The sequence below is a fragment of the Nesoenas mayeri genome (assembly GCF_963082525.1).
Source record: "Nesoenas mayeri genome assembly, chromosome: Z".
Classification (NCBI taxonomy): domain Eukaryota; kingdom Metazoa; phylum Chordata; class Aves; order Columbiformes; family Columbidae; genus Nesoenas; species Nesoenas mayeri.
Genome location: NC_137542.1, coordinates 16446765 through 16473914, shown reverse-complemented (window position 1 = coordinate 16473914; position 27150 = coordinate 16446765). Strand labels below are relative to the sequence as shown.

The 27150-nt window shown below is 35.6% G+C and overlaps 1 protein-coding gene across 1 annotated transcript in view; it reads left to right on the top strand.

The window, feature by feature from the left end:
* The window catches only part of CNTLN (centlein), a gene marked incomplete at its 3' end in the record, with an annotated part of 188009 nt that overhangs the window by 113221 nt on the left and 47638 nt on the right, over window positions 1-27150 (top strand). Inside the window, exons 14-19 of the mRNA XM_080362311.1 lie at window positions 2382-2431; window positions 7441-7532; window positions 10895-11415; window positions 13922-14096; window positions 16550-16643; window positions 17279-17502. Of these exons, the coding sequence (XP_080218437.1) occupies window positions 2382-2431; window positions 7441-7532; window positions 10895-11415; window positions 13922-14096; window positions 16550-16643; window positions 17279-17502 (1156 nt within the window). The remainder of the gene's footprint in view (window positions 1-2381; window positions 2432-7440; window positions 7533-10894; window positions 11416-13921; window positions 14097-16549; window positions 16644-17278; window positions 17503-27150) is intronic.

Here is a 27150-nt window from a genome sequence, read left to right as displayed (position 1 = left end):
TCCAATCCCCCTGCCAGAGCAGGAACACCTAGATGAGGCTACACAGGAATGTGTCCAGGTGGGTTTTGAATGTCTCCAGAGAAGGAGACTCCACAACCCCCCTGGGCAGCCTGTTCCAGTGCTCTGTCACCCTCACTGAGAAGAAGTTTCTTCTCAAGTTTAAGTGGAACCTCTTATGTTCCAGCTTAAACCCATTACCCCTTGTCCTACCATTGGTTGTCACCGAGAAGAGCCTGGCTCCATCCTTGTGACACTCACTCTTTGTATATTTGTAAACATTAATAAGGTCACCCCTCAGTCTCCTCCACACTAAAGAGACCCAGCTCCCTCAGCCTTTCCTCATAAGGGAGGTGCTCCACTCCCTTAATCATCTGTGTTGCCCTGTGCTGGACCCTCTCCAGCAGTTCCCTGTCCTTCTTGAACTGAGGGGTCCAGAACTGGACACAATATTCCAGGTGTGGTTTCACCAGGACAGAGTAGAGGGGAAGGAGAACCTCTCTCAACGTACTAACCACCCCACTTCTAATACACCCCAGGATGCCATCTGACGCAGTTGGGCATTTCTCACATTCATGCAAGCCAGTCATTGACTTGTATGGGTTGGATCTTGTATTCCACATTGTAGTTTCTTGTCTAGGCTGGCCTGAAATACTTCCAGCTTCTATATAACGTAACTTCAGTTGGAGATTGTTTCACAGTCAAGTGAATTTATTTGGAAGTGCTTGAGATATTCGGATTATAAACCTACTCCTTATTTAATATAATTTATTTAGTTCTGCATGTCTTTCATCACCCTAAAAAGTCTTTATGTACAATTTAACTCTCTTAAAAAGTCGTCTTTAATTATTGTTGTATGCTTGTCACATAGTGAGTAGGGAGGCAGTGTGTATGTATATATGTATGTAAACATTGTAAACATGTGCTCGTAGAAATAATGTTTTTAAAGTTGCAAAATAATGTATTCAGAAGACAGAGATTCAAGCTGGAACGTTTCTAAAATAGACTTAATTCACTCCCTTATATTCATGTAATGTTGAATACACTCCTAAATTAGGTAAACAGTGAATATTTTTTCGAGAAGACATTTTGCCATTTAGTGCAAAAAAATGAACATGCTATGAGGAGTTAGGACAGTGTGGAGGTAAAGGCCACTGCAGTCTCTCTTACAGAAATTGATGATGCCTGAGGCATGGAGAATGGAAGAAGAGCCAATAAAGTCAACTTGTGAATGTAGCTGAGTGATCCTGAAAATAGCTGAAGTCTTATGTGTCACACAAAGGAAATCACTTTAATTTTTCATGTTTCTCGTTTTATTCGTACTACATATGAGACTGTGGCATATGAATTGCAGTGTTTAGAGTTACAGCTAAGTCAGAGATGCAATAAACATATAATGTGCTTTAAAATACTGTGTATACTGAAATAACTTTTTTTAAACCACATCCTTAAGTTAGCAGATATTCTGGTCCGATTTTTTTGTGCCTTATCTCAGAGGGATTTTGTAAAGCATAAATTTCCTGTGAAGCAGTTAGGCACTGCCTTTGAGTACAGCAGAAAAGGCTGTGAGGAAATTAGCAGCCCAGCCTTCAGAACAGAGCTAGAATAACGTGTATTTGTATTGGATATGAGGTTATGTTTTAAACAAAATCACATATTAATTGACTGTCCTCTGTTCTGTGTGCTGTAGGATCCTGGGTTAAAATAGGTGGGAATCTTATTGTTAAAATAGTGTCCTAACTACATAATTAAAATATTGTGTCAAACCCACAAGTTTAAGTGCAACATTTAAAATAATGTCTTTTCCTTCTAGCATTTTCCAGTTTGACTTTGAAGCTTTAGCATTGGTATCCTGGCAACTTTATTTGCATTTAATTTTAATAAAATGAAAAACAGTAAATCAGCTGGTTCATGTTACAAAATAAACCATAGTAGTAATATAGTGGTAGATCAGGGCTGAAAAAGGGGATCTTGTTAATAAGTTGCTTAAATAGTCGCTGAAAAAAGAGGAATGGTAAGATATATCTGCTCAGGTTGGCTGGTGGTTTCCCTGAGAGTGAACAATTATTCCCCTCTTATTCCACTTCCTACTGGTCTGCATTTCATCTCAGGCATTTCCTTACCTAAAAAGGACTGTCTGAAACTTCTTAGTGTATGTTACAAACAGCATTGTATCTGAATTTTGTAAACTCATATTTATAAATTTTAATCAGCTGTTATACAAACGACTCTTTATGTTTGAAGTATGCTAAGTGTCATCAAATTAGAACTAATTCCTGGGTGTTGGGAACTTTTTCCATGGTCATATATTGATATGGTTTTAGTTTAGTTTAATGATTTTAGTAGCATCTGTGGTTCTTAATTTTTTATTTCCTCTATTATAGACTGAATCTTGAAGAAGAATTGGATCAGCTGAAAGTACAGCAATCTGTGGGTAGGTTCACAATACAGGAGTTCATCTGTGTTTACAACAAAAAAGGGCAGATGTATTTTGTATGTATATGTGTAGTCTATTTAGAATAGTAACTTTAAGGTTATTTTATTTCCAAACCTTAATTTATTTTTCTTGAATGTGCATTTTGTAAGCATAAGGCCATGCCTATTCTAAGGATGTTTAGCCTTAAGTTCTCCACATGCCTGTTAAATCAGTGACAATTTTTATATATAGATACATAGTAATACCTGTTTGCAACTTACGTGTATATACTACACATAAAGTTAGTTATTTTGTTTACTATATCTGTTTATATCTGTTTACTATTTATATAAATATACACGTCCAAAATCTAAAACATGTTTATATGCTCATGAAGCTTTCCTCAGAATCAGAAATGGTTTGTGCAGTATTGAAATGCAGCGATAGAGAAATTTTGTGCTTATTCAGATTTCTTTTTTTATACGTTTTAATTCTTTTTTTAGTCTCACAAAGTATGTCAACTTGAAAGTAAATCAAAATGGTGGAATCCTTGTAAGAACTGATTGTGCATATCTTCTTTTATATCTTTGCAATCCTTACAATAGTGATGGTTCTGTGAAGATGGGTCTTTGTCAGTTGGATAGGTAATATATTACCGTTGCCTCTCCATCACTCCTCTGATTCTTTGTATTATTTGCTGCTTCTGAATGGTCTGTGGGAACCATTCAAGAGTGTGTAGTTACAGTCCAGCTGGGTATCACATTGGTGGTGAATCCTTTAGGCACAGTATTGTGCAAAGGAAGGGAGTAGGAGCTTGGAGAAGTACTCTGCATATACTTAGCAATAAACCCTTACCATTCTTTATATCAGTTTTCTGCTGTTGGCCACTTTCTGCTTTTGTGATAATGTTGGCCACTTGAAAGAAAAAATCAGATTTTTCTTACCTTTATTTTAAATTTATTTTATTTTATCTGTGAAACTAAGTGGAAATATCCAGCTGCTGAAGACAGAAAGTTACTGTTTTCTTTCACGTTACTTCTTATGGGTTATTTTCATAGCCCCAGATAGAGCTGAAGGGATCTAGTGAAGTTTTCAAATACTGACTTTAAAAATCACTTCTTTGTTTTTGCCAGTTTAGTCAGTCTTTGCACAAAGAGAAGTAGAAAGGCAACCAACAGTGAGAAGGAGTTGAAAGCCTGCTGAGCAATAACCATGTGTTTCCAAAAAGCAGTCAGATCCCTGAAACTGCCAGTTCTTGACATGTTTAGTGCTTTAACCATTAGTCTTTTATTCCTTCTTTTTTCATTATCTTTTCAGATTGAAATATATTCTCTTTTGAAAGTGTGTGGTAGATACACACTTCTAGTTTGGTTATTGGTGTGATGATTAATTGTCATTAAATTGGGACCGAGAAAAGCAGTTAAACTATGAGTGAAGTGCATTAGGCAAATGTTATTTACCTTTTCCAGCATTTGTTGTTATAGGTATCATTTAGATGAATGGAAAATTTTTATAAGATACCAAATTAAGTTCAAAAACATGTATTAAACAACACTTTTTGATACCACATATGACTGAGATGATTCTAGCCATTTAAAAACTTTTACCAACTGAAGTATAAAACATAGTCACTCACCTAGTCCATAAAAAGTATTTTCCTGTTGTTCCCTTTGCAAATCCTAGAGTATTGTGGTGTGGTGGACACTTTTATCAATTGGTTGACATTTTCTAGAAACTAGACCATAATGACTGGAGCTGGATGCCCATCTTTCGGCATAGATGAGTGTACATGAGCAATCCTTGATCGCATGCTAAAAACGCACATATGCCCTCTGCCCTGAAGTGTCTGCTAGATCCTTACCTCTTCCCAAATAAAAATGCAGTGTCAGGTCTGTTATCTGTAGTTTGCTGAGAGTCCAGACTCGATGTGGTCTAAATACGCTTTGTTCATAGTCTTAGTAAGTATGTGTTCTTTTCTGAAAGAAAACCTAACATCAGTTTACTCCATGTAGAAGTGATCTTGGAATTCAGTTTCACCTTAGCAGGTACCTGTTTACATCAGGCATCATAACACCAAGAGGGAAATTCTGAAAAAAAGTGGGTGAGCTTCCCTGTATTAAAAAAGGCTCTATCCTCCTACTTGATTATATATCAGTTGTGTTTGTCAGGAGGAAGTACTGGATAATTTTATTGCTTTTCCATATCATTTTTCAAACCCTCCAGTCAAAGATGAGGTCATGCGATAAGGAAACACTGTTCCTGCCATTCTTAAGTTTTTTTCCATTCCGATTCACTTGTCCATGATGTCTCTTTCTCCATTGCTATTTATTTTCCTGTAGTCATCAAATCTAAATTCACTATTCATGCTATTCATATCAATATTTGTGTATGAATGCAAGGAATACATTGGCAGGTACTCATGTAGTTCCTCCAAAAGTGGGGAAGTGGGTCCACCTAATCCTTTTCAGAAAAATAGCAAGTACCCTATTGAAAGATGGTAAACTGTTGGCCCTCTTTTTCTTCAATGGGGCAGTTTGAAGGCTTGCTTTGTTACGAGACTTCCGCTGAATCCACTGTGTCCCCAGCTCAGGTGTGAGAATGGCATTCACCTCTTCAGGTCTTCACAATGGTTTTTCCCACTTTTCAGACTTGGTGCATTTTTGGGAGCATGGGTGGCTTCCAGTGGAGTCAGTAGCATAGGGGCTTTGTGCAGTATGGCAGTCTGTCGGGGGAATCCGAATCTCATTTTTTTGATGGTTCATGTGGGTACTCTATGAGTGACTGATACACAGCTCTGGGTTTTTTTTTGAAACTAATAGTTTCTTATTTGTGCAAGAAGGCTTTCTGCAAATAGTAGTAGTGAAATGTAGTATCATAGTTCAAGTGCCATTTTGGTGGCGGTGTTGAACTAACTCATCATCAGATTTGGTGACTATTAATTAGGAATTAAGTGTCAAGTTGTAAAGCTGGCAATTAACTATGTTTTCTCAGTGGGATGTAAGTATACTTCTCTAAGACCACAGTAATTTGATAACTAAAGATAGTGGGGTTTATGACTTGTGGGTCTATTCCTTGAGGGAAAACTTATTTTTTTTTATGTAGGAGTATGATAGGTAGAGCATATGTCTTGCTGAGTAGACTGATATGATGAATCCTTCTGCTATCATAGACAGACAGACAGACAGTTATAGATGATGCTGTTTCATTGCCTCCCTAACCAATTCCTGTGAACAATTACATAGCAATTAGAAGGGAGGAGGGGAAAAGGAGGCTGAATTCGCCATTTACTTTCTGCTCGATAGAAAGGGTTATGCATCAGTGACCTTTGGCTTTTCTTTAATTTATGTTTCTTGTGACTTCTACGATGATACTGAACGTGTGTATTTTTTTTCTTTTTGCAGTAATATTCTTTATTCTCTGCCTATAGTATGTTTATTTATAGATAGAGTTTTAAATTGTATTTTAATACATCCACATAATAAACATAACACCTTGTGTGCTTTGATCAGTTTCTTTGACTATGGGAAATAATTTTTCTTTTCAGTGGAGTACAGTAAATGCTGATATGAAAGCTACAGCAGACATTCAAATGAGTGAATATTTAGAAAAAGATGAAAAGCATGTTCATATTATCTTTGTGTGTTACTTAAAGAATGTTGTAAATGTATGCAGTACCACTGTGCTGGGGGACTGTAGTCTGAAATAACATGGGAACTAACATATTAATATCAAGGTAAAGGTACATATTCCCCAGATGCATAGTTTTACCTTTTTCAGCTTTTATTATCTTTAGAATAGTGTTCCATTTATTTCATGAATACAGAAGTATTAATTGGCCATGACATTTTCCAAAGACAAAAGAAAGGTCTAATTCACTCTAACAAACTTGTTAGTCACTGTTTATATCAAGAGGATTGTGAATCTACAGAGAGTAATACTGTTTTCTTCTATGCTTGCTTTGTTTATAAATCAAAAGTTTTTAAGTGACCTGCAGGGTCTGCGTGTAGTTTGAAATGATATTCTAAAGCAGACCTCCACCATGTAGCACAGATATTTATCCCTTAAGATTAATTCTTTAAGTTAATTTTTGGGGAAGAAGGGCAAGAAAAGTACTGTGAATATTGTGGTTTTTTTACAGTGTTGGGATTTTTTGTTCTTTAATGTAATATTTCATATTCTAAGAAAAAGTCCTTCTGAGGTGTGTAATTGCTTATTTCTGTGAGCAGTGCACAATTTGTGAGTGCTAAGCTCTTCGTTCAAATTTAAACAGAATGTATTTTACTTCTGATTTATTGTACATATGAGTACTTCAAAACTTTTTCCTACCATTTTTCTTTTGAATAAATCTAATTTCTAACTTGTCTTTTTTTGTGAGATTTTTAGTACCTAAAGTGCATAGCTGTCTCTGAGAGTGATGCTTGGAGTCATGTTCACTTTCATTAGTTGTATCAGTTTCTAATTGTTATGAATTCATGGTATTACAATGGAGTGATTTGTGTGATTTATCTGATGAAGTACATGATCTTTCACTTAACAAAAAAAGGGGTTTAAAGTTTTCATCCATCCTAATTCTGTTACTGTTTGCTTTGTTCACCAATCACTCTGATCCTCCTGGCAGGGGACAAGACCTAGAGAACAAAACTGGTAGTGACTGTGTAGATAAAAAGGCAATGAATTCTGCTTTTAAGGCATAGAGGGAATAGCCTATCAAAGAATAAAAATCGGAATGAAAGTACAGCGTCTTTAACCTGCAGATCTATTGTACCTTTGAAAAGCTTGCACTCTGAAAAAAAACATGCTGTGATGCTACAAAGATTCATAATTATGTGACAGAACACTTTGAAAAGAGGTCACCCTTTAGAAACTGACCAAAAGGCTTGTTAAGAAAACAGACTATGTTATAAATAATTGCAGAAGTAAAGAATGCATTTCCTTAAAATGTTTAGATATTGTTTTAGTGAAATAGTAGGTGTCACAATATACTTTATTTATTCTTTGATAAAGATGTATTATTTATTTTCTGATAGAGCCATTTTATAAAGTTAGTGCACATGACGGGGTCAAGAACAGTACTCCAAAGCGCAATATGAAAGAAGTTTCACATCAGAGGTTACAGAAGGTAAGATACCAACCCCATCAAACAGATCTAAATTTTAATATAAGAATCATATATATGAAAGTCAGTACATACGAATTCAGGCCATGATTTTCCTTTCCCAACTCGAAAATGTGGATTTCCAGAATTAAGTCAGAAGTTCATTCTAGTGAAGTAGCTGTGACCATATCACCTGAGATAAACATGGTTAATGGCAGAGAAAATTAAAAGAACGTTTAGAGGTATAATGTTAAAAACTAACAAATTATCTAATTAGAAGTAACATATGCTTCATTTTACCACTTTTAAGTTCTTAACCTTAATTTCTTTTGCTGAGTATTGAACTTTACATGATATCAGATGTTAATCCCCATAGAGCTTTTGCTACAGCATAAAATTGATGCATAATAGTGATAAATCCACTTTTTGTTGTATTTAAGTTTTAGCACAACATTGCATGTGCAAATATTTTTTACATATGTGGGTTTATCACTCTTTTCACCAGGTAGTGCCTTATGCATTTAGTATTCCTTGGCTTAGCAAATATGATGAGTATTTAATCTTTACTGCTCAACATTCTACATGTTTTACCTTGCACAGTAACAAGATGTTCTTAACTAGTTGCTATTTGTATTGATATTTGTAATATACACAAGTAGTTTAGTATGTTAACAGGTGTTCACTTAAGAGGGCTCACTTGTATTTTACCATATGGTTTGCTTGCTGCAAAGAAAAGACATCCTTCAAACAGTATCGTGCCTTTTGTTTGTCATTTTGCAAAACAATATTTGTTTAATTACTTATAAATCTTTAAAAGCATGCTTAAATTGAATAAACACAAATCTATTACTTTGAATGTCAGTTCGGGTATGTCTATTTTTTATTTGTGAATTAACTTGTAGGAAGTATGGTAATTTACAGCAGATGATGTGATTGCATATACTTGTAACACTTGCCATATGGTCAGGCAATGAAGGCTGTCATCTCGTTATTACTGAATGACAAACACCACATTAAAACAATAACACACAGAATAGGAAGTGCTCACATTCATTTGTCTTAAGGTAGAGTGAGTAATTGAAATAATATGAATGCTACCATCTGAGATGTCACACAGTTTATGCTTGCTTATCATCTATATTTCAGAACTATAATTTTGTTTGCCAGGTACTACGTAATTTTTATCTCTATGGATATACAGAGTTATGATGGTACCTTAGGGATAGGTGTAGAAGCTATTCATTGTTTGTTTCCTTCCAGCTGTCATACATGACTTTAAGTGCTAGTGAGTGTAAAAGGTTGCTTTAGAAAACTGAGAACATAATAGCAGAATCTCAGTTTAGGAAGGTGTTTAAAGAAAGGTACTGGTCTAACTCCTTATCATTGCAGAGGGAAGTATAAACTATGATTTTGGTTGCATTGAAGCATTTGGAAAAAATCCCTTTTATTTCTAAATTCACGCCATAACTTTATGTAGACGTAAGGCAATCTCTCTTCATTGTGGAAGTGCTATGAATTCCCACAAAAGAAGGTAGCAGTGGATAGATGTGCATATTAAAGGTTTGCTATCAAACTCACAAATGCAATATCAAATTCACAATTGTATATGAAGTCTGAGGAGCTCTTTCCCTAATTTACTCTGGACGTTAAGAGCACTCATTTAACTGAATCATATATCTAGCACCCACTTTGTAAATAATTTCTTAAGTTTTAATATAATATAAATGCAGTGGCAAAATGTCTTTGCAAAAATCTGTAGCATTTTTTGAGAAGTACTCTGGTTTCAGTATTTTCAAAGTCAAAGCGAGTTTTGACATTTCATATTCCTACAAAGTGATGGAGTTGACCAGTATTATACAAAGTGAGTAGGTGGAGTTGACCATGTGCATTCTACTATAGCTTCTTGAAAAACAGCCTTTTCTACCCATATCCAGAAAAATCTAGAGTACCTCCCTTACTGAAGGAGTGGTGATTAAGCTTCCACAAAGCCAATCAAAAATATATCTCAAAAATGGCTAAGTGGTTAGTGAGCACAAAACTCACTTTAATGCCTTTCACTAACTTCTGGGATTTTTTCACAGACTAGATCTTCGTTTTCGTATCTGCTAAAATTAAAATTGATTCCTATTTCTGGAAATGATGGGGTTTGGTTGTAACATTAATAAACACTCCAGAACATTGAGATTCTGTTTATTGTTAATGGCCCTAAATATGTGTAAACTTCAAAGGAGTTCACAAACAAAGGATCATCCCCCTGTACTCAGCACTGGTGAGGTTGCACCTTTAATCCTGTGTTCAGTTTGGGGCCCTTCACTACAGGAAAGACATTTGGTTGCTGAAGAGAGTTCAGAGAAGGGCTACAAAGATGGTGAATGGTCTGGAGCACAAGTCTGATGAGGAGTGACTGAGGGAACTGGGGCTGTTCAGCATGGAGAAAAGGAGGCTGAGGGGAAACCTTATCACTGTCTACAATTACCTGAAAGGAGGTTGTAGCATGGAGAGTGTTGGTGTCTTCTCCCAAGTAGCAAGTGATGGGATGAGAGGAAATGGCCTCAAGTTGCACCAAGGGAGGTTCAGATTGGATATTAGGAAAAGTTTATTTGCAAAAAGGGTTGTCAGGTGTCGGAACAGGCTGCCCAGGGAAGTGGTTGGGCCACCATCCCTGGAGATTTTTGAAAGACATGTAGATGAGGTTCTCAGGGATCTGTTTTAGAGGTGAACTTGACAGTGCTAGGTTAATGGGTGGACTCAGTGGCCTGAGAGGTATTTTCCAACCAAGATGATCCTATGATTTTATTATATGCACCTTACATAGGTTGAATATGCTTCTTCAAACTATATTGGAGAAGCTTGTAAAGAGGATTAATTGGAATAGAAAATTCATTTTGTTCTTCATATTCTTTAGGTGCTGAGCTTGGGATGATTTATTTGGGTTCTTTTTAAAGATTGAATTGATACCTAATTCATGTATTTGCAACATTTGAAAGAACTTGTTGATTTAGATAGCTAGTGCAGAATTGTGTGTATTTCAAAATAGTTTTCCTTCATATAATGTTTTTTTAAATTCAATTAGTATGTATAACCAAATCAGTAATAAGCTCAAGATACATCAGGAAGGTTCATTAGCATACTTAAACTTCTGTGTCACTTTGCTTGGAATTTTAACTTCTTTTACCATCTGCCCTTTGTTCAACAGCTGTATTATTGCAGCTAAAATGTTTTCATCTGCACCACGTTAGAATTATTTTTAGATTAAGGACTATAGATTGCTTTTGTCCTTGTGCTTAATGTAATATTATTGTCATGTCATAAATATATTTGAAAACATAGGGTTTTTCCTACTGTATAGGCTGAAATATTATGAATGCTGAAATTGCTTTTGTTAGGTACAACAGCTAGAAAGAAGACTCAAAGCTATTGAAGGGGAATTAAAGAAACAGAAAGAATTGAATAAAGATTTGCTGAAGGAGAAAAACTATTTGAAAGCATCTGTGAAAGTGCAAAAGGAAGATGCAGACACAAGGGAAAGAGAGTTGGAAACGCTACATAAGAGGATTTGTGAAATAAAAAAAGACAAAGCAGAACTTCAGTTAGTGATCGATGAGCAGGAAAAAGAAGCTACCTCTTGGAGGAGGCAAGTGGCAGAAGCTAACAGGTTGAGAAACGAAAATGAAGATTTGCTGAGTCAAGTGCAGGAGCTGAAGTGTTTGCTGGATGAAGCCAAAGCAGTGGCAACCTCTGGGCAATGTAATTGCAAGATAACAGGCACCAAGGTTAAATTAAAAACAGCCAAGAAAAAGAGCTCTGTGGGACATCATGGAGCTTTTCTCAAACAGTCCATCAAGGTTATGAGTAATGTATTTGAGAACTTCAGTAAGGACGGCTGGGAGGATGTGAGTGAAAGCAGGTACGGCTCTCATTAACTTAGCCCTGTAGAGGGGACACTGTGCATATGTAAAGCACTAGCAAATGGAGATTGAATTTCAACTACTGTTGATTTGGTATTCAAAAAAAATACTGTCAGATCCTTTGAAATATCTTGGGAGGTCTTGTTCTGAGCTTATTGACTGAAATTTGCATGCAAAATTAGCCACAACTGCATGAGTATTTGAATAGGTGCCAGGAAACCCAAAAGAAGGCAATGCTTGATTTCTTCCAGTGATGCTATTTTCATGCAGTCATGAGGCTTGAAATTGACAGTTTGGCAGGTTGATTTAATTTGCTGGCCCTTTGCATATTCACCACTGACAGCTAAGGATTCCCAGGCAAGCCTACTAAGTCAGTTTAGTTATCTTGTGACATGCCGACCCAAGAGGAGAAACATTTTTTCCCCTTAATTTAGTTAGATAAATTTTGAATGACCCATTTCAGCTTGCTAGCAGATGTCTACAAGCTGTTTAACATCCTTTAAATTAAGAACCATCCACACTAATTATTTCATGTATGTTTTATGCACAGTCATTGTACTAACTTTAATTGAATGATGGTTAAAAGTCAGTTCTTTAAAGGTAATTGTTACTGTATAGAGTCCCAGTCATGAGTCACAAGGCCCTCAGAAAGTTACACTGGCAAGCTTCATAAATGTTTAGAATTTTTGCTTCTGCTGCTATTTGTCCACGCAGGCTTGAGGAGGCAGCAGTAAGCCACCAAGTAAATGGGTATCACACCTTGTCTTTCAGTACTTTGTCCTAAGAGACAGCAAAGAAATTTCTCCAGCCTGTATTTTTCCAAAATATGGAGAAAGTGATATAAGAGTGTAGAAAACAGAATTGTGTTTGTAGCCTTCATGCTGGCTTTATATGTCATATGGAGCAAATTAACAGTGGAAAATCAAGCTGCTTCTCCCTGTGCAAAATAAGAGGCTCCTGAGCACAGTATCTGGAGAGAGAAAACAAATTGGTCAGTTACTATCATTAATATAAAGCTTGTTTGTTTTTCTGTTTAATTTTATATTGCAGATCTGATTTTACAGAAAACATACGTGTTTTTCTGTTATGATTAGTGGGCTTTTTATTTGGTTTACTATGTTTTCCTTTAAAAAAAAAAAGAGCAATCAAATTGTGACTGCCATTTGAGGTTGAAGAAGACAGTCATTGTAGGTCTTTAGTTGTCATGGCTAGCCATAAATGCTGCTTCCAATAAGTGTACGAGTATTGCATTAGGGAATTCAGTTGTAGAATAGTGAACATTCTTGAAGGTAAAGTTTCATGATGTCATTCTCAACAAGTTAGGGAAGTATCTTCATTTAGCTTCATCTTCTACTTATCGATAAATACTGTTCTTTATAGTTCTAAATAGAACATACCTTTGAAAGCATTCAAGGTGAGTGAAACATGTATGTAGTTAGAAATATCTTTGTGCTACTGCAGCACCTCCAGACTCTTATGTTTGTTTCTGTTCTTATCAGTCAATAAGACATACCGATGTGTCAGGATAGGTTTTGGAAAGTATTAACATGTTTCTGAATGAACTCTTCAATTGGCCTTTTCTCTCGTTAAGTAGTCTCCATTTCTAAACCATTGATTTTTATGACAATGCATCTTAATTTGAACTCAGTTGTGCCTTTTAAGATGTCTTGGTTTAAAAAGTAACATAATAAAATTACCTTCTGTCAAGGGATTCCTTCACAAATGTGTTTGTACTAATGGTGATGAATAGCCACTGATGATATAGAAAATAATATATCCAAGCCTTCATGTTTTAAGATAGACTTCACTGAAATCAGAAACCAAATTCCAATCTGGGGCAAGGCAGTGAAAAACTGGAAATTAAGAACACATTGAGTGCAAGTTTAAGGAAAAATTTAAAGTAGGATGAAAGCTTCAGGTCCATTTTCACTGCACGACAGGCAATTTCAGTAGGAGGACTACCAAGTGTACAGAATTTAAAAGCACTCAAAAGGATTACCAGGCAGAGATTTCACTGAAGTGTAATTTCTGAGTTTGTCTCAGTCAACACTACAAATAAAGTTTAGTTGAAACAAAATTTTAATGAGTGAACTATTGTGCATTTGTTTGTTGTGTTATCAAATATGAAAATGAAGGAAAGTAGAAATGTAGTGTCATTGTGAGCCATTCACAGACTAGAAGTACTATCAAGTAATTTTTTAATTGTGTCCATTTTGTAAGCTGTAACAAAACTTGCCCTTTAAGAAGCAGTTAAAGTCTCAGGCATCTGTGCATTGTAGTGTGAGATGCTATTTGGCAGAATAGAAATTGGTGAGACAGTTTCAGTGACTTCTTTTTTGCGTTTGTAAATATCTGTTGAATAGGTCAACTTAGTACTCTTTGGATTTTATATTAGTTTCTCTTCTTTCTTGCATGTGTTCTCTTCTATGTACTCAGGCTTTGGCTGTTTGGAACTTTTAATGTTTAGCTTTATTTTGTTTCCTTTTTCTGAATGTGCTGTTTTAGTGACACTGAAATACCAGCTTCTGAAAGTTTGGAAACGCTGATCATGAAGACGGTGCAAAACACTGATCCACTGCCAGACAGAAGTAAAAAACAGGGGAAAAAACAAATACAAGATAGTCAAAAGCCCTGCAATGTTGTTCATTTAGAAGGCAAAAATCAGCAGTATAATAAAAAGGTATACAATAGAACTTGTTTTGTTCTCCTGTGCAGATTGTTGAAGTTTAATAGTTAGTATTATCACTGTTTTTCCCCTCTTAATTAATTCGACTCGTTATAAGCTGAAGAAGAAATCTGCTTCCACATATTCAATTGGTAGTTTCATTATTGTTTACAGTATTTTTTGAACAATCAGCCTGCCATGGTATTTGAAAGGGCTGTCAGGAGTGCAAAAGCTGACTGAAAAAATGTAGCTAGACTTGGTTTCTCACAGTCCAGACAAACAGTGCCGCAGACATCCCATTAAACTCTCTCTGAATCAGAAAAGCCATGTAGAACGGGGTGACCTAACCCATGACAAGAGAAGAGCATCCTCCCCTCCTCCCCTCTAACAAAACTATGCTGACTAATTAGGTATGAACACCTCTCAGTTTGTTTAGTGTTCAGAGAGAGAGTTGTCTCTATCTTAGAAAGATGCTTTTGGCTCTCCGTCCAAGAGATTGTATCTAGAGAAAAGTGGGCTTTTAGCTTCTTCTTAGCCCATTTACATTCATTGCCTGGGATCTGAACCCCTTGTCTCATTGCTAACATCTATATACCGTTTTCTTACAGAAGAGAGCAGCTGGTCATTTGCCAGGTCTTTAGAGGCTCCATACAATCTGAAACATGACTCATTTTTAGGCTTTTGAAAAGTGTCTAATATTTTTCCCTTTTGTGTTTGCCCAGATAAATCAGTTCATGAAATATAAAACACAAGCAGATATTGTTGCTTCTTAGTTTAAGAAACAGAATACTGAAACACTGAAAAACTTGCTGCTGTTAGAAAACTAGTTTGAAATTCTGTTATGTATAGTGATACAGTAAGATTTTGAAAACATTATATTTTCTTAGTCTCCAAAATTTTGAAGCAGATACAAACTCTCTGGTCTTGTAACACATTTGTGATTTTTGTGTTTCCATCAAAAGAACTGTTCTTCTGTCAGAAGAGCTGAAAAAAAAAAAAAAAAGGGAATATTCTTCTGCAGCTGTCTGTTGGTATAGAATGTGCAGTATGAGCAGGTGCATGTGATATATGTGAAAATCTGACAGTGTATGCTACTCCTGTTACCTCCTGCTGCTCCTAAGTGGGGATATACAAGGCAGGGAATCCAGGAGGCTCTGGTCTCTCTCACTTGGCAGTGTGGACACAGACAATACCTCCCCTGTTTGCCTATATTGTACTTACTTTCTGTTCCTACTGGAAAAGACAAACACAGATATATTCTGGTACACATATGTAACAGACTGGTGGACTTGGAGCATACACAGGAAGCATCCAAAGAGGTCTAAGCAAGTAAATATGCTTCAATAGAAATCCTGTGTTGCAGGAAAAGCAGATGAAAGCATGACTGTGAGTACAGAATGTAGCATTACAAAAGAGGTTTAGTATTGACAATTGGAAACACCAATTTTAACATGAATCTTACATCCCTCCTGAGGTTTTAAGGACACTCCAGCTGGGTCATGGTATTCTCATACAAAGGGAGGCCAGAGGAATCTCCAAAGTCCTGAGCTATGCCTGGAGTTGGAGATGAGATCATTTATGACATAAGGACTTTGCCCTATGTAGTATAAATATAGAATACCCTGTGCAGTATCAGGGGAGTTATTGGTACTCTCTCACAATTCATACATTTATCAGAACTGTGACCTAGAGTGGAGTATGTTGCATGGTATCACGTAGAAACTACAAACTGAAGACTTCAAAAATTGGACTAATGTTTCAGAATTACAGAATAAAAATGTTTCAAGATACACTGAGCATTTAAGAACCAGAAAAATAGTACTTTTATATTGGAGTAATAGTTCTGGCCATTTTCATTTTACGTATTGCAAGCAGCATTTTTATTCAGTCTGTGCTTCTGTCATTGAAAATTTGATAGGTTCTGGAAATGTCTGATTTTACAAATCAGATATTTAAAAGGCATGCAGCTGATTTTTGTTAAACCCTGTACAAACACAGGGGCTGTATTTGCGTGTTCATATGTATTCATGCATCTTCCCCTTACAGTTTGGTGTCTAATCTGATCTTCCTTTTGAACCAACAAGAGCCATGCTACTTTTTATTTGCACTTAAATATCTTGAAAAATATGGTATTGTAGGCTTTCAGGTAATACACACCATCTTTTTTCCCTACAAGTAAATTCATGGCTTATCTAAAAACATAATGTAGGCATTAATATTTCTCTGGGATTCTTTGAAAGGGTTATGGTTTACATATAAGAGTTAATGATTTCTTCTATATTTGTTGGAAAGGATAGAAACTTGTACTCTTTGCTGGCTGATGTTGTAAGACTGATTTTTCAAAATAAAATTAGTATATTGTGTATTATTTGAAGTAATTTTTTTGTTCTCATAACTGGAAAACTTTGGAGTATTGTGGTTGGTGTGCATAATGAAGAGTTGCTAGCTTTGTGCTTCTTTTTATTTAGAGCCATTCACAGAATGAAGACCTAGAAAAGTTACATTTCAAGACGAGAAATATCTGCTGTCTCAAAACATCTTATCCATCAATTCTAAGCAAAGGTAGGAATATTATGTATATTTAACAACTTCATCTGTAAGATTGACAAAGCATTCCTGCATGATATTGCAAAACCTTTTCTATAGTACACAAACCCACTTATATGCTGTTGCAGGATTTTATTTTTTTAAGTTTGGGTGAGTATATTTTTCAAAGATTTGCTTCATTATTTTAAAGTGAAGTTTTTGTATAAAAAATGGCTGTCAAACAGCATTTTTTCTATTTTTACTAAGTCCCACCAGCTGAGTCTTCTGACTAAAATAAGGCTTTTCACTACCTTTTATGCTTTTTTGCTCCTTGTAGCCAATACAGCCAATGAAACAAAATTAACTGTATTTTGGCTTAGACCTCAAAAAAAAAAATCTGTTAACAAGGCACCGAAACCTTTATCTCCAGTAATACTGATCAGAAACTTGAGCCACATTTCACTTCCAAGTTCTTGTTGAGTTTGCAGTGTTGGCACTTCAGAAAAAGAACAACATAGAGTACTTACAGGTTAACTGAATTAATTTACCCATTTGTTTACTGAGAAGTATTTTAGGGGCAAGAACAGTGTTTTGAAGAGTCAAAAGAAAAACCAGAAATCATCTTATGTATCATGATCTGACAGTTTAATAATGCGATGTTTTATGTTTAGCAAACAGAACAAAAAGGAGAAATATAATTGTCCAGAAACCGGGGCACTCCGTTACTCTCCTTCAGGAAAGAATTAAGTCATTGCAGCAGCAGATAGTTGTTTTACAGAATGAGAAAAAGACAGCAGTTTCTTCTGTGAAGGGATTTAAAGAAACCAATGAAAAACTAACAACTCAGCTACATTTGACAGATCAGAAACTTCAAACTAGTAAACTGACCATAGAGGTAAAGTACTTTTTATTATGATGTCTCACAATGTTTAGCTTAACTCTATTGTAATTCCGTGAAATTTTTATAACATTGATTTTTGTCTCTTAATTTGTTATGATCAGGATTATGAAATGTTAGACATTAGCATGATTTATATGAGATTCTGAATCAGTTTTTATGTACAAATGATATTGAGGCTTCATGTGCTAAGTTATCAACCCAATTAATTAATCTCTCTGAAAAATAAGTGGTCTTCATCCTGACATTTTACCTGTTTTCAAATTGGTGAGGGAATTTTCACTTTTAGCCTGTAGTCTGAGAACTTTCCTGACAATCTGGTCAGCCCACATGAACTAGCACCCATTCCTTTGTGAATAACAAGCCCTTTTAGAGAAAGCAGCTGTCTTGATATGCCTCAAGAATGTAGTGCTCAAAGCAACTGGAGTTTTCTTCCAAAGAGAGCTCAGACCAGTTCCATATCTATTCAATCCTATCTCTCTCTGGCAAGATGGAAAGTTAGAGAACAAGATTTATGAAAACAGAGACTGGTAATCTAGTTGGTTAACAGCCCCAAAGATGCCAGCTTTCTTCTCTACTTCAGTCTTCATTCCTACTAAATCCTTTTCCATACTATTACTCCTTTCTGGTTTTCCCCATTCTCATTTATATATATGTATTTTGCGTTAATCTATATGCAGCTTCTCAGTTGGAATTCTTTTCTATTCATACTGTAGTGTTTGGCCTGCCCTTTATAGAGCTGAATCAACAAACACTTTTGCAGTAATTGTCTCCTGTTGGTCACACACACATCCTGCTTCCAGAATTATAGTGCTACAACAGATGGACTTGCTGGAAGGAGGCAGACATTAAAAGAGAAATCAAATCCCCCTCCCCCTCAAACTTCTCTGCATTTCTGCCTTTGCACAGAAGGCAGAAGCAGTATCAGGAGCAGCACTTTTCACTTTCTTAGGGCTGGGGAACTGCTAATTTCTAGAGGAGGGAAAACCTCATTCCTGTTACTCAATTTGCATAACTATATATATGTAATGAATTGTTCAAAAGAGTTTCCAAGGTCATTGGAACCGATGGAGATCTACCTATCTCACAAGCAGTTATCATAATGTAAAGTTTCATGGACAGTATGAACTTCACAGAGAGTTATATGTGTAATTTAGGTAAAATATACTGCTTGCTCAGACATCTTCATGATTTGCCTTCCTAGAAGTCTGCACCTGAGGTGTCCATAGCAGAGCAATGTGAGAAATAAAATAAAAAGGCCATTATCAGGAAACTTAAAAAAAAACCTCAACAAAATGGTGGGGGGGTGGCAAGGTTTGTGTCCAGGTATGTGCTGTGGTAATGCAAAAGACTGACTGAAAGTGAAATAACATAGTCATAAAACCAAATCAGTTTTCTTTCACTCAGTTTTTTTGGAAAGTCTTCTTTTTAAAAAGGATTTTTAAATTGTCACTGATCTAAAGGGTGGCACATCCTAAACAAAAATAAATACATGGTGTTGCAGGTACTGAAGGAAAAATCTTTATTAGGCTTGCACATTTTTTTCCTTCTCAGCAACCAATTCAAATTCCCCTTCTTACAACTAATTACTCTTCAGGTGCCATACTAGTGCTACCAAGTGGGAAATTTAAAGCAGAGGCTTGGGCTACTTGCCAAGTGAAAATTAAGGAGGTAAAGAACCTACACAGTCACTGCAGGGTACATAGATGTTTAAGAGAGAGAACCATGATTCAGACAGATCAAATGGTTGTAAAGCACACATTTGTGTTGGGGGTTTGTGTGGTTTTTATAAGAAATACTATCTAGAAGTGAACTTTTTAAAATATTGAAGGGAAATTATATTTTTTAAAACCTACTTTATTATGTAGCAAGAACACTGTTGCCATTGTTTCTTCTCAGTGCTTCTGTTACTTAAGATTTTAGAAATTTCTTGCACAGGTAAAAGGTAAAAAACAAGTGAACAAACCATAAAAAAACTGAAAAATTGAGGCAACCTCTGCATTTAGGGAGATTTTAAAACACTTCAAGAGTGTCAAAGTGAATAATATCCCAAAATAGGCTTCCATATGTAATCGTAAAGTTATGAGTAATCTTATATTAACAGTGAACTTGTGATGCCCAGCTAAGGTAAGTGCAGCATTCTAGCAACTGTGAACATCAACGTCATGGCTTGGACAAGATGCCATGTTGCTCGAATCTAGCTAAGAAAATAAATCTAATAAGAGACAAGCATAGATGTTTGTGCAGTCATTCCTTCATTATAATCCCCAAGGAATCTAGTGCTAAAAGATTGACCCTGGATTTAAGATTTAAATGTTCCAGATGTTCATTTGGAGACAGATTTTATAGTTCATACAACCTAAGGACTGTCTGGCATCTGTTGATTTTCAGAATGTGTGTACATGCATGGTTTTGTGTATTTTTCTTGAAGATCCACACAGACACGTATATATGTGTATATTTGTCTGTCTGCTTGTAGGATTTCAGAATACTTGATTAAAGTTCTTTTTTGTCTGGCTTCTAAACTCTTTACAGTAATGTAGTTTTCTTGCTTTGTTTGGTTTCTGCAAAAGCAGTTCTTTGCATATTTCTGCAAAAATTACTGTAAAGTGACTGCATATGGGATCATCAAAACTTGCATTCTTCAGGGATTCACATCAACACTGACTGAAGATCGTCTGTACAGAAGTACAGCAGTTGCATTTTGTTATCAGTGTACAGTAATAGCAGCTGGAGCTGATGCTTAACGTAGAAATGAAGCGATTTAGCACATCCTTAGTTTCTTAGAAAAACATCTGAAAGGAATTGTTGGAAAAATTCAAGACAATTTTTTTCTAAGATTTTTCTCTGCCTCTACTAATTTATATCACAAAGTGACTGCTTATAAGAAGAATGCATTTATTGCATACAGCACAGTAATTGTAATTAGTTTTCTGCACTGGGTGTCATTCTTGTTGCAAAAGCTCATACAAAGTGTACTGAACAAAAAATTAAAATCACAAGCAGATTAGGCCATTAGTGCTTATGTTACTCCTGTCAAGACCACTCACAGGTCCACTGCTCAGAAGTACTGTAGGATCTTTTGCATCGGTTCTCCAGTGTTTCTTGGGTGATGTCGCAGGAAAAGCTGCCTTCTAAAAGGAATGCCACAAGTGTTTGCAAAGTACCTGTCTAAGTCTACTTCAGCAGGAAACCTGAATCTCAAAGAATGGGAACAAGTCAACCAGTTAAATGCCGACAGATCCCTTGGAGAGCATAATGTGAAGGTTTAAGTAAAGTTTTTCAGCTGTATTCCTGCAGATACATAACTATCTTTTTGCTGAATTGGGGAAAAAAACCTTTTTTTCAGAAGCCTTTGTATATTTTAGCTGTAACTCAGCCTAGGATATTTTTTTCTGCTAGGACTTTGAAAATCTCTCCAAACTTTATTTTAGCCATTTGATTTTGAATTTTATTTGAATTTTAAGGGAACTTTTTCCCCATAGCTCTTACTGTGCTTTTAGAATACAATTTGATTGCCAAAAGTTAATCTAGTGGATTATCTCAAGCAGAGTGGATTATCTCAAGCATAGAAAGGCATGAAAAGCAAAAGAGTAAATAAAGGGCTAGAGAAATCTTTTTATTCATTCAAGTGTGTTTGTAACTTTCTCTACATGTTCTTGACTATTTTTTACTGCTTGATCTATGAGATAACAGCTCAGATTTCATAGTTGCATCTGCAAATTCAGGACCACAGTTTCACTCTTCTTATGGTACCCAAATATGAGTAAACCAGCCAATTTAGCATTATCCAATTACATTGAAATGTAAATTATTAACATAAATATTATTTACTCAAAGACCTCACTTTGACTCTGTTTTCATGAAGGGGTTCTTCAGTCTTTAAGGTGAATTGTTATTTACATAACAAGTTTTGTATGTCTGGTTTCTTTACAGTAAATTGTAGGAATAAACTTGCAATCGTAAACTGAATGCTGTTTTTAGTTACCCTGCAGTAACCTAAAATTACTTTTGGAACTTCCTCACTTTTGTTCATTACAGTGAATATGCAATTGTTTTGACAGTTTTGGGGGGCTTTCTCCATAAATATTGTCCAGTTAAAAATTCTTCCAGACAGATCCATTTGTTTTCTCTGCAAACACTTTTGCATATGTCCTGGTTTTATCTTTTTCACTCCTCTTTCATGGAGATACTCCAGAGCATTTGAGCCTTTTTGGTTTCTTTTAATTAAATTTGTAAGAAAGCTTCTACATTCGGTGTCATTTTTCTAAATTAAGTGTGGGGTTTTTTCCCTCCAGTGGCATGAAAATGTATTTTTATTATGTACCTTAGATAATAGTACCATACCTACAGAATGATACAAATTTATAAAAAAATTTAGAAGAATTAGAATTTGGATGACTTTAAGTTAAGCACAAATGGTATTTTTTACAGATAAACTGAGCAAGACATTACTAATACATCAGTAGTATATGCAGGAATAATTATTTTCATATATAGAAATAGTAAAAAAAAAAAGTAAAAAACAGAGCTCCTGTAATAAGCTAATCTTTTAATAAATAAAGAATAATCTAACAAGAATTTGTTTCTGCCCTGTTAAGCACAGCAATATCCCTTTCCACTCTTACAGGGCACACTTAAGTCTGAAACGTCTTACTTGTATCTGGCTTGAAAATAAAAAAGCTAAATATACCTTATTTAACACTTTTCCCAAACTCAGTGGAAAATAGTTTCTGCAAATGTCTGCCTTTGGCACAGAGTGTAATGAAACAAAGAATCCTGTGAAACTGTTTAGGAGAAGTCTGTTCCAAATAATGTTAGGCAAAATGTGTTTTCTTCCCTGTCTCCTTCCTTAGAAGCATACAGGTTATCGTTTCCTAACTGCTTTGAATAGAAGTAGTCTTGGTTAACTTGCAGTAACTATGATCTTTGGACACCATTAAAAAGAAAGTAAAGACAGTTTCTCAAAAATAGTTTAAAATCAAACCAGCAAATTTTCTATTCTACTTTTTCTTAAAATGCAGCAGAAGTGAAAAGATAAACCAGAAGGGATAGGAGTATAATAAAGAAGGACATACTACTTGTCCTTGCCAGAGTTTGCAAATACAATCTAAGACAGCAGAGGTTTATCTAGTAATTGAACTAAACTATGTGACAGTATGAGAATGAAGTCTTCTCAGAATTTGTTTGCATCTTTTTCTTCTGATGTCACACTGCTGTTACTGCGTATGCGTGCCTTGCAGTGTCCTCTTTGTGGGCACAGCAGATAATTAAAAGCTCATAACACTCCCCCAGTCTATGTATTCTTGAGAGAAAACCATTTTTCCTGGACTTTCCACATTGTTCCAGACCTGAACAACAACGTTATCTGTAGGCAGAAAAAATTGTCTGTAATGTATTTCAAACTTAAATTTTATGGAATTTAGGTCCCGTTTCTGGGCCCTGCCTGTATTGTATTGACAATCTAGAGAAGAATAGATTCTGATGGATTGCAGTTTTCTTAGTGCTTTGCTGGACCTAAAAAGTTGAAAATCAGGTTATGATGTCATAAAGGCTGGAAAGAGACAGACAATGCTCTGTGACTCTGCGAGACCAGAATTCACCTCTTTCAACTCCTCGTCCAAAATTCTGCCTGGAATGAAACATCATCAGCTAGTTAAATATGTTTGTTCAAACTTTTTGCTTACTAAATCAGAAAATCTGTGTGTAATTTTTCCTGTGGCAAACTACTGATTCAGCATTGCTATTGATATAAAACTGTTCTCAAATTTCTATTTTCTACTCTGTTGGAGAAGTTGACTTGGGAATAAAATGAGGAATTGCCAAATGGTAAACATGAAAGTATCGGCCCTTTTAAAATGCACCTACTCCTTTTTTTTTTTTTTTATTTATTGTTATAGTTTGCTGCATTGAAAACTTACAGCATCTTGAAGTCAGTTCTGTTAGCAGAACTACACTGTAAAATATATTTATTGTGAAAGTGTGCTTTCATTACAAAACAAAAATAAAGCAAAATGCCTTTTACATTTATATTGATCTCTGAAGAAAAATTACAATAGACCTATTGAATTATTGATGAACAGGAGTTGAAGTACATTGCATGTAGGAATGAGTCTCATTCATAAATTAAAGAGAACAGTTGGCATGAACTAGAACTATGAGAGTTGTATTATATTGCTGTCAAAATGAAATAACTTAAGAGATAAGTAAATTCTAGAAAAATAAAGAAAAAATGTAGAGACTACAGGAAGTTCATAGACTATACTTACAAGCAATATGATTTATATTGCTGTATCATGTAGAAATCTTAAAAGGTATGCATAGAATGATTGAGTGGTTTGGCTTGGAAGGGACCCTAAGGATCATTGAGTTCTATGTCCCCGGCCATGGGCAGGGACACCTTCCACCCATCCAGCCTGGCCTTGAACACTGCCAGGAATGGGGCATCTACAGCTTCTCTTGGCAGCCTGTTCCAGTGCATCACCCTTATAGTGAATATACTTCTATATTGAAAGAAAGAACCTGTATCACAAGTGTTAGCATGTTTTTGTAATGTTACAGGTAGGGATAGTATGTGTATCACTAAGTATATCTAATATATTTGTATCTGATAGTATAATACGGTGTAGAATATGCTTGTACATATATTACAGTAAACAGTGGAAGATATAATCCTGTAAATTTTACTTTCTGGATTTCACTTGATATTTATCTTATTTTTCTTCACCTTTCCTGTGATTTGGTCAAACTTTCCTTGCGCATTGAATCTTATTATTATACAAATAATAGAACTCAGTTTGCATTTCTCCTCCCCAAAAAATCCTGAATAATATACTATCCGAGACCTAGAAAAGCTCAGCAAATACTGTCATAATAGGATCTATTTTGTGCTCAAAGGAGTCTGTTCATTGAATTCAGTGTCATCTGATCATTTAATTAAAGTTAAACACAGAGCTCTGTGAACTGTGTAAACTTCTGTGGATAATATATGGCTTTGTTGGATAATATACACTTTTGTCAGATAATATTTATTCACCATCAAATATCACCCCCCGAAAATGCATTGATTGACAAGAGATTACATTTCAGCTCTGGCAGTCTAAATTTCTCATAGATTGTCATAGAAAACCAATTTGGGTTGCAATTGGATCAGTACTCAGGCTTGTGCACTAAAGTGGTCCATGAATTATTCATTATTTGTAATTACCAGTATTAACTGTGAAAGTGATTTACTAACGACTTTATTCATGTGCTTATTTCCACTGATTTCAATGAAATTTGAAGACCTCCTGGGTATGATGGTAAAAAGAAGTTTTATTGGCTCCAGTCCTGAATATAGGCCTCTCTATGGTGAGAGGTTGTTCTTTGAACTTGCAGGGAAGGAATTACAGTAGAGGATGTAGCTGCATATTTTTTTTTAATATTGTATGATTTAGTATTCTGATAGACTGTGCAATAACACCTCTGTGTACCATTCTACATAGGTACTACTAAAATGTGAGAAATAGTTGCCTTGGGTTTCTGTGAAGCATAGCTTGGAAGTTTGACTGATCTCCGTCCCTTTGTTTGAAATAGTCCGTTTCATGATAGATCTTTACCTACCAGTCTCTCTTTCCTCTCTTTCCTGGCCTAGGTAAAGGTTTTCCAGTTTATGTTCTTATGAAAAGTTTTCAAGAGTCATGAGAAACTGGGGAGATACTTTTGCATTCCTTTGTATTTTGAATGTTGAGTTGATTCTCTTGCAGTCTCCCAATGCATCCTTTTATCTTACCTCCGTTTCCTTTGTTCCTGTCCTAATCTGTAAAATTTCCCTCCTTGTGAAGATAGGGAACACAAGCTTGAGGGAGCAGGGTGCTTGTTAGCAAGGTAGATGCAGGTAAGAAATGAATCAGTAAGAGATGGTTTTGTTCCTTGTTTGAGGAGTTGGTTTTCCTAAGAAGTTGAAGGAGCAGGGTCATAGGATTACAAAAATAGCTCTATGACCTGAAAGCATCTGGAAGTCCTATAAGTACATAAAATCATTTTTGTTGTGTACCCCTGTGCAAAAGTGATTGCTCGTATTAATAGGTAAATAGGAGATTAAATTCCAAAATTCTTCATCATGATTGGTTTTAGTTGCTGTTTGGATTGGAGCTAATCACTGACACATGGAACACAGTGTAGATTCAATGTCTCAATTCATGCCTCAAGGTTAAATTGGTGCATGTAAGTACTGCTTAATCATTTTCACTAGCTCAGAATCTCATGTACCATGAAATTAATTTTTCAGTTGATCCCTCACATGAATGATAACATTATTTTTTTCCTCAAGATAATAGTTTACACCTTGCACATCTATTCTCTTTGGATATACTATGAAATATATGACAGTCTTTTTGCTGTTTGTTTTAGAGGTAAAATCTTTCAATCATTTTTTAAAAATTAGTGGCAATGTTAAAAAACCAAGCCAGTACAAGAGGATATCTTCAGTCATTGACAGTATTCCAAGCTTTCAATCATCCACCAGAGGCAGATTGAAAAGTATAGATCATTATGACCTCACATTGTTTTTAATGAGGAAATTATTACATCACAATGAAAACGAAGACATTGCTCAAGTTCATGTGGAGCAAGGCTGAACAGCTGTCTCCTGGGAATCAGGGACTCTGAAGAAAAATGAGAGTCCAAGTAGGTAATGAGCTGAGCGTGAACTCCTATTGCCATTGTGGAAAACATTAGTGCAGTCCTTGGATGTATAAACAGAGACTATGCAATAGGAGCAGAGAGAACCTGTTTTCTTTCACTTGCCATGATTTTACTGCTCCTAGAATATTCTGTGTAGTTCTAATACGTGGAATCAAGAAAGAGATTGATGGAAGTAAAAAGCATTTGAAGAAGACTTATGAGAAGAATTTGAAAATACACCATTCCAGAGAACAATTTGAGATTTTCAGAGAGCAGGTTACATGGTAACTCAAGTTTAAATATCTAAGAAAAAGAAATTTACTTGTAGAGTCTTCAGTCTAGCAAAGGAAGATTGGAAAAACAATTCAAGGACACAGAACTGAAACAAGATAAAATTGTACTAGATATGTGGTCTGTAATTTTTATGTGACTGTAATTGACCATTGCCAGTTGGAGTCAGAGAACTGCAGTGGTATTGGACAATTAATCTAAAAATGAAGAATTAGAGAGATATCAACTGCTGTGCTTAGCAATGGGCAGAGTCTTTCTGAGATGAATTAAAAAAAAGTCGGTTCTGAAGGAAGCCTGAAATAGAGACAGGAGGAGAGAGGAGATGTTAAATGATGTGAACTGAATTCATGAAAAGAAAAAAACCGAGAAGGAATGTTCTCAACTTCAGTAACATTTCATTTATCTGAAGAACTGATGGAAGAAATGCATGTACCTCATAGAGCACAGCTGGGCAACAGTATCTTTGGGATGAAACCCAGAACGCTGTGGAGTGCTGTGGAGAAGAGATGTAAACATGGATCATAAATTTAAGAAAAGTCAAACCAGTGTTTTATAAAAGTCTAACTTCAGCCAAGGAAGAGTGGTGTGATATTCAAACAAGGGGCCGGTAAGAAAAATGAAGACAGACAGTTTAGCAGGGCCTGTTGTGATATGACAAGGGGTAATGGTTTTAAACTAAAAGAGTATAGA